The sequence below is a fragment of the Halichoeres trimaculatus genome, unplaced genomic scaffold, assembly GCF_033239565.1.
Source record: "Halichoeres trimaculatus isolate MK-OKI-2021-1 unplaced genomic scaffold, fHalTri1.1 fHalTri1_scaffold_3, whole genome shotgun sequence".
Lineage (NCBI taxonomy): Eukaryota > Metazoa > Chordata > Actinopteri > Labriformes > Labridae > Halichoeres > Halichoeres trimaculatus.
Genome location: NW_027437181.1, coordinates 14,996,782 through 15,009,248, shown reverse-complemented (window position 1 = coordinate 15,009,248; position 12,467 = coordinate 14,996,782). Strand labels below are relative to the sequence as shown.

The 12,467-nt window shown below is 40.0% G+C and overlaps 1 protein-coding gene across 2 annotated transcripts in view; it reads right to left on the bottom strand.

The window, feature by feature from the left end:
* Positions 1-12,467, bottom strand: part of rasa3 (RAS p21 protein activator 3) — a 41,535-nt gene that overhangs the window by 14,271 nt on the left and 14,797 nt on the right. For both annotated transcript variants that reach the window (XM_074666582.1, XM_074666581.1), the window contains exons 2-5: positions 7,164-7,281; positions 4,755-4,858; positions 4,140-4,234; positions 1,529-1,605 (exon numbers count right to left, since the gene is read on the bottom strand). In XM_074666582.1, the coding sequence (XP_074522683.1) occupies positions 1,529-1,605; positions 4,140-4,234; positions 4,755-4,858; positions 7,164-7,281 (394 nt within the window). The remainder of the gene's footprint in view (positions 1-1,528; positions 1,606-4,139; positions 4,235-4,754; positions 4,859-7,163; positions 7,282-12,467) is intronic.

The following is a 12,467-nucleotide window of genomic DNA, read 5'->3' as shown; positions in this document are numbered from 1 at the left end:
TTGACTGCAAATTAATATTGGTTTTAAATATCGGTTATTGGCCTCCTTGGCTACAAATAATCGGTATCGGCATTGAAAAATCCATATCAGTCTATCTCTAAAAAAAACCCAATGCATCAATTTTGGTACAGCGTGTAAACTGTTCACCATCATCAGTTAATGCTGAATAAGTATTTATTCTTAAAGTCATCATGTGAGTAAAAGATCATGAGTGTTAGCAGAAGACACATCAGTCCTGTAAAAGTACTTTTCTTTGTGTTAGTGTTTGTTCATAGTAATTTGATGACAGCTCCTGTGTTGGTTTTGCCCCCCCCCCCTTCTTTACTCATTTGTAGGGCTGTTTCTAACATTCTCCCTTTGCTTTAATTTAATATTCAAACTCAACTTTGCTGTGTAAAATGTAAATAAAGCACTGTTTTACTACCTGCCCCCAGCAGCAGATTCAGACAGACAAAATAACTACACTTAGAAACAGTCAATATTTAAACTGATGCTCCTGTTTGCCTTTGCAGGTCACAAACAAGCATCAACATAAAGAAGAGTTTGTTTCACACCAAACTAAAAACTTCTCACAAGAGCTTTAAGCTGTCAGAGAAATTCAGAAAGGCAAATAAGTCTTACACTCCTTCTTACATGAAGTTCAGTGTGAGTATCAAATAAAATGTGTGTGATTCTCTTTTTCTTCAAACCGATGCTCCTTCACACTGTAGGAGTCTAAAATTAAACATGCCACAACAATTTGCTATCTTCAAAGACTGCACTCTCTCTTTCAGCTCATTGGTTTGAGCTGTAGAGCTGAATGGATGCAAAGCTGTCTCCCTGGTCCACGTGTCTTCCTAGAGAAATCTGACTACATGACCTCTTGCTCTAAGCTCCTTACCCACAATGCGCTGTGGGAACAGAGCCACGCTGGACACTCATTGGACCTTACCGCTGCATGTTACAGAAGAAGATCTGGGAAGCAAACGGGCTCTCACACATGTACACACAAAATAATCCAGCCGTAATCATTCCATTGATCCCCTGCTAACACTGAATTGAAGTTTAAACACCACATGCACGTACATCGGTCTTTGCACACACAGAGGGACACTATGTGGGACAGATTTATGAGCCATGCTTCACACACAACAACATATTGATCCACACATTCAGAAACAGATTCATTGTTGTGGAAAGGCTCTAACCTTCAGCCAGCTCTGTACCAGTCAGAAGCTGTTGCTGGGAAACAAGCCATGCACCTTAGAGCAAGCATTGTGAAGCAAGTTGCATAAATTTAGCCACCGTAAAGTGATCCAACAAAACTCTTCAGTGGAACAAAAACACTAACATACATTTACATTGTGACAATGCAAAAAATTAATGATTATGAGTGAATTTTCCCTCTGCATCTCTAATTGACTGTTTTAGATTGGAAGAGCTAAAAAATGAAGAAAGGAGTGATTTGCAGACATAGACATTTTGGAACGCCTAAAGTGAAATGTACAGGCGTGTATGTGTGTGTGTGTATCCATGTATGCAGTCTTACCGTGTGGCCAGTTTATGGTTGATTGCTCCACTGTCTGTGATGACTTCACTCAGACGCAGCTCCAGGTGCACTTTTCCCTGTAAGCACACAAACAGACACATTTTATGCACACACTTGTATCTATATATCTGTGAACACCCCAGAATCTGTATACCATAAGCGTTTACCACACATAACAGATGCGCCACACAAAAGCCTAAAGCCAGACAGCTGCACACATCACACATTATATGGCGAGGGAATTAAGGCATCAAGACAAACAAGGCTCTAAACGTGTTTCATTTCTGTGTGAAGTAGGTCATTTTAACACCAAGGCTTCTTTTTGGGTCTAACCCCAAGAGGCAACCTCCCGTCTAAGTATATGAGACAATGTGGAAGTGCTGAAATCTGCTGTTTCTCGAGTGTCCGCTTGAGGCTGGCTACAGAAGTATTGGAAGTCACATACTGCTGATACCAATTTTTTTTTCTTTTTTTTTTTTTTATAACTGACAGCATACCTTCGATGTTCCAATCTTATTTTATTGAAAATCATTGAACAATACCTGTAAAACAATAAAATATCTATGTTTTAACTTAAACAACCAATAAAGTGTCCTGAGTTTTAGGTCTCAGAGCAAAAAGCAACAACAGCTGGCTGTCAGACTTTCCTGGAGGTATATAATATCAGTTTCATACGCAAGGATAGACCGATCACTGATCCCCTAAAGTTAAGGAAATCGGCACTGATCGATCAATCAAGGTGCATGTCTAGTTCAGAGGATATTAAGATTACGAGCTCACCCAATCAGAGGCATAGGTCAGGTCATGTGAACAACAGGCGCCCTATAGCTGTACGCAAAGCCGTTGCCACTACCAATATGGCCGCAGTAGCGGATGTGCTACGTCTATGCGGATGTGCTACGTCTATGTTTTCTACCGTCTATGGTCTAACCTCAAGTGGCCATTTACAGAACTGCAGTTTGTGGCCCTTGGCCCTGGATAATGCGGCTTGGGTCTTAATGAATGAAACCGTAAATGACTGAAACAGTATCCTAATCAATTCTTTATTTATAGGCAATAATAAGAACCAAAATGCTAACATAAACATTTCTGCCCAGTAAAAAATATAAACACACAACTGTTTCCTGCAAATTGGGGAAAAAAAATATCTGCCAGCCAAGAGTCATGCTGAAGTTATTTACCCTGGAAGTGATAGGATTAATGACATAATGACAGTGTAGTGGTGCAGCTGTCTAGAAAATCTCCATTAATTAACAGCATCAGTATGCAAACTCACAGGCGTTTCTCTTTCTGGTCGATTCATGCAGAGGGAACAAACACACACACACTTATACATGTGCACACAGGCCAAACAATGCGTCCTCTATTGAAAAGAGAAGAGAGACACTCTATCTTCCTACTTCATTTGATCCATCTCCCTCGCCTTCTCTCTTTACTCTCATTCTCTCACACATCCTTCCTCTCTCCGGCTCCTCGGATGAATGTGTCTCTGTTTCAGATCCCTGCTCCAGGGCTACACACACCCATCTGTCTGCAGATGTTACTGCTCGCTGTGGATCTGACTATCTGTCACTGTGTGTGTGTATGTGGCATTATAAAGTGTGCTTGTGCGTTCCTGTTTGTGCATTCCTGTTTGTGTGTGTGTGTGGGTGAGAAAAACTGCTGAATTCTGAACAGCAGAAAATGAGCACATGTATTAAATAAACATGCACGGATCCAAATCTGATTACTTGACAATTTTATGAATGTTGGGTGTAAACTGTTTGCAGCAGAAAAGAACAAATAAAACAAACAAAGCTGTTTTTCCTCTCTGCCTACAGTTTTTTTTTTTTTTTTCATCATGCACCATCTAATAATTTGGCTGCAAATACCCAGAGGGAGGTGCTCTCTCCACTTCAGACAAACCATATGTCAGAGAAGAGAATTAGTGCATTAAAATGTAAATGCAGCCATAAATTGTGCAAACTGCTGTAAAATATATTTCAGTCTGACTTTGTAATTTTCACAACATCAAATTTAAAAAAGAAAACTGGTACCTACAGTACATACAGTATGAGGCAGAGGGTGGCTTTGACCCTGCAGCTCAGATGTTTTAGGTTCACACACATAAGTGTTTGTTTGGGCTCTGCCCTGCTGGAAACTTCAATGTAGACACGTTATCACACATCTATGCAAATATAGGGTGATGTGACAGCTTTTAAGATGGATGCTTTAGAAAAACAAGAACTTCTCTTCTCCAGTGATCTCCAGGAGTTTAAGACTTGATGCTATATTTACTCAATCTATTTAAGGCAGCATCTGTTTTGTTCTTTTGAGCAACCACGGCTCTAAAGAAATTTTACATAATGCTTTAGCAAGAGAATAAATAAGTGATATTAATTTCTAATGTGGGCTAGAATTCAGTGCAAAATGTGTTCACCTTTCAGACACGTTAGTTAGCACTTTGAGATATAGAGTCTGTTTTTCAAAGGGTTTTGTGGAAAAGCTAACAAAAAAATAGAGGTTCAACTGAAAAGGTATTTTAAAAGGGAGTGCTTTGTTTTAAATGTGAGATTTCTGTGTTTGTGTGCATGTGTCAGTGTGTTAGTGTGTGTATACTCTCTGTACTGACCTGCACCTCTGAATCAGCGCTGACAGGTTGGAGCTGAAACCAGGTGTCTTTGCCGTGATATTTCTGCAGGTCCTCTTTCTTCACTGCAACCTTGCCTACACACACACACACACACACACATACACATAAAGATAAAACATACAGAGACAAATGAGCTGAAAACAGAAACCCACTTCCCAAAAAGCCTACGTGTTCAGTTGTGAGTCACATACCATTAAAAGAACAGCGTGTCAGTCTCTTTTACAGCACATAGGCACCAGGTGCAGATGACACCCAAAGTGCTTATAGAGAAAAGTGTCCTGGAAATGACCCAATCATTTCTATACTGAAACTGGCAAGTCATTTTTTCAGTTCCCACACCCAATATCACACATGTGATACAGGAGCTCTGATTGTGTTGATGTTACAAAGGACACCGTGTGGGAGGTTTTCAGTTTGTGGTTAGCGGTTGTGTGTTTACCAAGACAAATCTGTCAATTTGCAGAGACACACCCAATGACTGAATTAGAAGAAAAGTAAAGTACTGACCCTGGGCTGTATAAACAACAAAGTTTTAATCTTTTGAACAGCATTAGCAAAGGAGATTCAACCTGTGACAAACAGCTGCTTACTTACCGATACTGGAGTCCCTCCTGAAGACATCCCTGTCAAAGATATAGAAGGAGAGGTGTCTGAAGCTACGTGGAATCTCACAGTAGAAGTCCTCCCCATAGAATGGACTAAAAGAGAGAGAAGACGGCAAGGAAAGAGGAATTAGAGACTTGTCTCATAAGATGGAACAGATTTGACCAAAAACAAGATATATTTTGTTTGGGGCTGTTTTCTGTAGTCTGTTTAAAATCAAAATCACTAATCTGCAGTCCCACATTTGATATTAGTCAATCAAGATGTTAGCTGACACACCCACACAGTTCTGAGAAATGGTCTTAACTGGAAATTTTTTTGTGTGGCAGTTATGTGTATTTACTTTCACTTATCCTACTGATGCACAGTGACACACTAAATTTGGATGTTCTGTATGAATTTTCATTATTTTAAGTCAGGCTCACAAAGGTTTAGACATCAAAAGGGGAAGCAAAAACACATTGAAACTTCCAGATGACATGCCTTAACCACTTAATATGTGTTTGTCGCTACAAGAAAAAAGCGTGTCTTCAATCAAAATAATAGAATAGGAAGAGAAAGTGAAATAACAGTGGAGGACTGTGACAGTAATTCTATTGATATCCTTGAAGACTGTAGTATCAGTGAGTTTTGATCAAGATCACTGTGCAACACACACCTAGTTTAATGGCTGATTCATACACTCTGGCTGCATCTTCATCACTTTCATGCAACGCTGAAATCACACCTCTGCAAAGTGATGAGTGACGGATCCACTGGCATTGCTGAAAGACTGTGTGAATACTGCAGCGACATGGTGTCTGTGACAGATTGGTGTTTTAGTTGTGACAACCCCCCCCCCCCCTTTAACAAACAAACAATACATGCCCTCTATCCTCCACTTCATTCACAAGCCTGTGGATTTCTGGGTAAGAAACTTTATTCTCTCCTTCTTTCTCTCTGTTGTTGCCATGAAAGAACAAGGGATGCACTAATCCACCTTTTAAAGTCCCAATACCTGGCTTTGGTATTGTCCCATTAACAGAAACTGATCTGATTCTTTACCTGTATTTACTCTATGTTTATTTTTAATATTAGAATGAGACTGATAAATATGTTCTGGAAACTTCGGGTAATTTCTAACATTGTAAACCAAAATGGAACAAAGAAATTGATCAAGCCAACTGCAGACAAACAAACATGAAAAACCTCCAAACTACCTTTCTTAATGCTATCTTAGCTCTGCCTGGTAAAAATGCACAGACATACCAGTGTTGATAATGTAGAACATGTGCATGGTTGTTGTAAACACAGAAGAGCAGGGAACTGAGATGAAAAGATCTTCCCTATGAATCTGTCATTTTTAATCAGTGTTCCATCAAACTTTTTGAATCCATATCAAAGTGAGACCTGATAACAGCCTCAGATTAGTGAGAACCTTTGATCTGGCTCATTTGGTAAGCGTTTTCATACATTAGGTGTTTTAGATCAACCATCTACAGGTAAATGTGGTTATAGTTATACAGGGGTCAATTATGAGGCTGAACCACACTTATGCACATACTTCAGGTGGATCCTGAGGAGAACAATATAATCTGAATAATATTTTCTACACATCATTTCAGGTTTTTGACATAGATATCCCCCAAAATTCTGAGTTACAGTGTGATAAAGTTTGCAGACTCTTTATGGTATGCCAACGTCACATGCAGCTGTTTCATGACAGGAAATGAATGCTTCTAATTTTCTGCTCCAAAGTATCTGATTTTGTTGATTAATCACTTGACAACAGACCACATGTATCTACATGCCCCCATGAGTCATATGTCACCCCCACAACAAAAGGCCCATTTGTGATCCTTCTCTGGAAGGTACATCAACCGCCACACTCTGCATTACCTCAACGACAGCCATAGAAATCAGCTGAATGAGGATCTCGTGAGCCGAGCCCTCAGGGCGGCTGCTAACAATTACTGATTTCCTCTGCTACTCAGCGCACAGACGCACAGAGATGGAGGTGGGGTTGAACAGGCAGACAGAGGAATTTATTAAAACTCCTTTAAAGACAGGATACTTTACTAGATATCATCAACATTATTTGTTTTTCCTCATTTTTGTTTCCTTGTAAAAAATTGGATGTGATGCTCCTATTATTTACTCAGAAGTTTGCTTTGTTTTCAAGCACATACTTTGATGACAACTCTGGTGCTCAAAAATGTAAGAAATGCACATATATCAAAAGCATACAGAGGATAGACCAAACAAAATGCAATCTGTAAACTTGAACATCAGGCTGAACTCAGTGAGCTCAATCTGAAATCATCTCATCTGAAACGTTACATAAATACTCTGATAACATTTTGATGTCATCTGAGCCTTGAAGTTTGGCTTCAGAGGAAGTGTCGCATGATTTGAACCTACCAAAGTGACTTCTCAATGATTTTGGTCCTGAAGACTTCCTCTTGGTCGAGGTTGACGGTGCAGTAGCAGTCCCTCATCCTGTTTGGCCCTGGGTAAGGTGGGATGTTTTTTGCTTCACCTGCAAAAAGAAATAAGAGTAGGGAGAAAGAATAAGTGGTTATTGCTCATGAAATGCTGGTACAAGCAAAAACAACGTGTTTATTCACCCAAACACTGATACGTGATTACTTATTTAAGAACACTGGAAGCATGCAAACTCTGAATGAAAACAGCTTTATGTGAGTTCACATCTGTCATAACCCTGAATAACCTTTATATGGCACATATACAGAGATGAGATCCGTTTGTTTTCTGACACTATCACACAAATTGTAGTTTAACACTCAAAACATGTGGAGACTGTTTTCATTAATGTGTTAGTCAGTGTTGGCTAATCTATGAATGAAAAAAATCTGCGTGGGACATTTCCTGGGTCCCGCTGAAGCTCAATCTGTTCATCAAACATGTGTGACAGATAGCACTCCCTTTCACAGGAATGTGGTCCAACCACCCATCGAGATGTACACACACAGAGAAACAGAAAAACAGACACAGGTGGTACTGCTGCCATCCCTCAGGAGCAATACGTCCTCCTTTATGAAGCCACAGATCTGTGTTAGTCTGCGCTCTCTTCCTACTGTTTTCTCTTCACCCTGGGGACCTGCAGGACTCAGTGGTCTATAGTTGTACGCGTGTTTGTTCACTATGGTCATTGTTTGCTTCAAAAACGCTTTATTATCTACATGGGAATCTGATGCTCCTGTGCAGCCGGCAAGCTGAGAAATGGCAAACTTCACTCTGTTATTTCTGGCTTTAACAGAGTGACTCCTCCACAGTGACAGCAAGAGTCTGGGAGGTGACTCTCTTTCCTCTGCATGGGAGGTTTACAAAATTTTTGGCTTGTGACTCAAAACCAGGCTGTACTTCCTACTTTTTTTTATTCTTAAATCTTTTTAAATACATCACTAAGTCATTACTCCATCACATAAAGAGCTCCTGCACTGTTCAGTAAAAACTAAAACTGCAGTAAACATCTGCTCAGAGGTGTAGGTTCTCGTTGCCCCTCTGGTTAGAGTCTAAAAATAACTTTCAAAAACAGCCGATCATCATTTCTACAGCCTCTTTATAGAACAAAAGCTTCTGCTGCAGCACAAGGAAAAAGCTTTAATACACCCTGCAGAAGAAATCTTGAGCTCCTTTGCAGCATTGCACAATACTTTTTATACACACTGCAGTTTACAACCCTGAAGAGAGGAAGAGGAGTGTTCACATTTTAGAGAGCTTTGTGTAAATCAGCCAAACAGATTTTATTAGTGAGGTTTTTTTCAAATTAATTCAGGTACATGTCATGTGGTTGTACCCTTACTATTTTTTTTATTATTATTAATCAACTCCAGCTATGAAGACAATGCAAAAACCGCTTCCTGACACCTTGGATTAACCCCATATTAATCAAAGACTCAGCCAAAGAGTGATATATGAGGGGTTGGTCAGCAAAAAATGAAATTGTATAATGAGGCTTCACTGAGAGAAGGTGAGTAAGCACATTAGTCAACAAACACACAGTTACACTGTTTGGATAAAACCTGTGATTTATCTTCATGCAGGTAGTGTGACTCTGCAGCCACGAGACCAACAAGTCACCTTTTTGTCTTTTTAGTTTAAATTGAAAAAAAATAAGGTAATTCACAGCAACATCTTCAGCATATGTTGGTGTGTGAAAGAATAGTAATGGGAATCAAGATGATGCCATTTCTTTCAATTGAAAGAGAATTGACTTTTTCATGTCAGTAAGTTTTTTTTTGTGTGTGTTTTTTAACTCTGCATGTGTGTTTCCTTATATATTTGAAACGTTTTTATTGATGCAATGATGTGGCTGTCTTTTGGCCCCTAGCCTGTGGAAAGCACACTGGTACCTATGTGGACACAATATCTTGGTTGCTTTCCTCTCCTGTCTATGAACATGTTGCACCAAAATGTGCATGGTGTTGTTTCAATGGGCTTTGCTATTCGTCATTCTTCTTGAATAGGTCATACTTTAAATCATTTGCCTGATGTGTTCAAGCTCAGAACAATAACAATGTGAGCTCAGAACTCTCAGGGTCTGATCTACTGAAGTCCCAAATAGCGAGCACTAAATTGTGTGCTTATAGAGGGCATGTGGGTGATCTAGTATGATTGTGGGCCCAACTGATAGGAGGTGCAAAAGTGGTATGGACTGCTCTATTTAAATGTGTATGTTGCATGTGCTACCAAGTTTGAAGCCATAGAGTTGGAGTTGTAGCTCGAAAAGCACTGAAAAACTAAGACCACAATTAGCCACTGCTTTTTTCTTCTAATGTCCCATTTTTTGTCTTATTTCTGTCCATTGTGTTGTGTGATAGTTGTGTGGAACTGGAGGCTGCAAAGCTGACCGCCCCCTCAGGGATGATAAAGATATTTTTGATCGTCGGAAATCTAAAGTATTTTTAGCTGTTCCAAATAGATTCACTGGAACATTAGAGTGAAAAACAGAAAAGTGGTTTAAGTTGATCTAAAGGGTTAACTGAACACTTTTATATTCTTCAAGGAGGAGTGAGTAGTGTTTGCTTCTGCTCCCAGTCTGTAATAGAGAGGACAGGATGGTGATCTTTGGTTTTGATGTTTTAGCATAAATGGCAGACTTACTTTTAAATCTCCCTCTGCTCTTCTTCATGGTGCTGTTTCCTAAATTTTTTAATAGTTTTCAAAAAGTACACACTTTTATCTGCCATCAGCTTGGCAAACGTCTCCCTTTGGTTCATAATTCAACCCGGAGGATAAATATAAAACCATGTTGAGACAAACAGAGGTGATTAAGTGCCCTCTGTGGGGTTTGTAATGCAACACGCTGTTATGACTGCACCTCTGGAGGCTGATTCATGCAGCTAGTAGATGATTACACAAACTATTCACAATAACAACACTCATTCACAAGTTAAAAAAAACACCTGAGCTGCAAGAGACGGCACACGCTGTACTGCTGCAATTTGTTGCAGCAGATTCCTTCTCTGTCTGTGTTTATGTGTCGAGCCAGGCAATGACGTCACACACTCTTATCTTTGTCTTTATCCCCTTTACTTCCCACTGTTATTAGATCCTCCTCCTTACCTCAGCTCCTCTTTCATTCTCTCTGCTGTCTTTATTTTACTCCTGCACTTGTCCTCATTCACCCCTTACTTAAAAGACGTGACTTGTGCAAACTTCTGCTAACTTCTCCTCAATTCTCTTGGACTGATGAGCGCATTTTTCAGCAACAGGAGATTTCAACTGATACCAATGTGGCATTAAAATCAACTTGCTGGGACTTGAAACATGCATAAGATGTGATCCGTCACAGTGAACGGCTTGTCCTTTTCATTGTTTTGTTTTTTAAATCTATGTGGTAACGCAGGTGAAAAGTTCTCTGCGTGGGTGGATCCCCAAGCAGGTGGGAAACTTTAATAGTTGGGGAATAGTATATCATCTGGTATGTATATTTCAGTCAGTGTTGAATAGCCATTGTACGTCAATGAACCTGACACGTTTACCGTGAAATGTCTGTTTCTCATCTTCACTTGGTAAATTTTCCTATATTTTTGTGTGGATGTAGTAAATGAAAACATTCACTGTAGTAAGATCTGAACAGATTTCAGCCAGTTCATCCATCCTCAACACATCAAGTAACCCTAACATCAACTGCATGTTTACACACATTGCCTTTTATTATATACACTCTTCCAAGAAAATTTAAGGCCTGAAAAGACATCAGCAGCCTGAACCGCTTCATTTGCACTGTCACACACAGACAGGTTGACATCTCACAGCTTCCTGTTCAGAAGAGAAGGAAGTGCTGGACAGCTGTCTCTGTGGAAGAGGTGATAAGCAGCACCCACAGTTTGTCAGCCGTACAGGAAACAATAAGGGTGGGGCACACAAGTTTCAGTTTTGTATGTGATGAATATTTCATTCTCTTGTTTGTTGAACTCACTTGTATTTGTCTGTTTGGTTTGCGCTGGGTGTTTTGAAAATGTGTATGCTGCTCTGTGCATGGAGATGTAAAAATAATCTCAATAAGAGTGTCACCTGAGTGTTAAAGAAGGGATGAGTGTTATGTTTACATAGCATGTTTGTGCGTTTGATGGAGAGCGAATCGAGAAAAGAAAGAAAGAAAGGCTTAGCCTCTCCAGTAACCGTCCATTCAACACATACGGATTAAAGACTTTATTATAAAACCAGTGTGTAATCCTCTGTCTCAGCCTGCCTATCATCCTCTCTCTTTATGGTCTATGTGGTTTCTCCTTTTTCTTTGTCTGAACCCCTTCTTCTCCCTTTCATTGATGTAGGACTCGTGGCACACAGCCGCTTTCGTTTTTGTTTTTCAAAATTAGTTTTAACCTAATTTCACTTTCCTCTTTTTCTGGCTGCTTCCCCTTTTTATTTTGGGGAAAAATCCTTCTTATGCTTTCTCCAGAGGGGTTGCATTTACCCCCTTCCAGATTCAAAACAAGCAGAACGTAAAAAAACAAAAAACAAAAACAACAGCAGCTCTCTCTTTTAATCTGGCACCACTGCAGCTGCCCGTGGAGAATATCTTGCCCTAGTATCTGAGCAAAGCCACACACTCTTGGCGCGTGTGTGAGACTGCTGTGGTGGTGTGCATAAAAAAACATGGGGGTGTTTAGTAGAAGAATTGCAGGGAAATAATAATGAAAGGAAAACCCCAAAGAGCAGGAGTTTAAGGGAAATACATCTAAAAAGGTTCAGTAACCACTTCATCCCTGAGGAGGAAAGTGACGAGAATGAGGAAGAAATGAGGAAGCTCAAGTGTTTGAAATAGCCTCGTAGATGCAGTGAATGTCTAGCTTTGTTCCTCTTCCCCTCCTGTTGACTGGTTTAATTCGACTGAACTCGTATGTACAGTTACAGAGGCACGGCTGCTCTCCTTATTCTAATCCTCCCTGACATGAACACATTTGAGGATACACAGGCGTGAATGCTTTCAGCGGCTGTTTGCTCCACTTACAGGCCTGGGAAATACAGGCTTTAAGGAAAGGAAAGAAGAGGGGGAGAAAATACAACCTTGTACTCAATCAAGTGTGTTAGAGAGAGAGGGAGAAGTCAGTCAGATAGAAAACTGGAGAGTGGTTCGCTCTGGAGAAAGCTACAACAGGAAATGAGATGAGGAGAAAGGAATTTCAACTGGATCCAAGATGAAGTTTAAAAGCAGAGAACAACCCAGTTACCCCTGAGTGGCAGTGTGTGAGT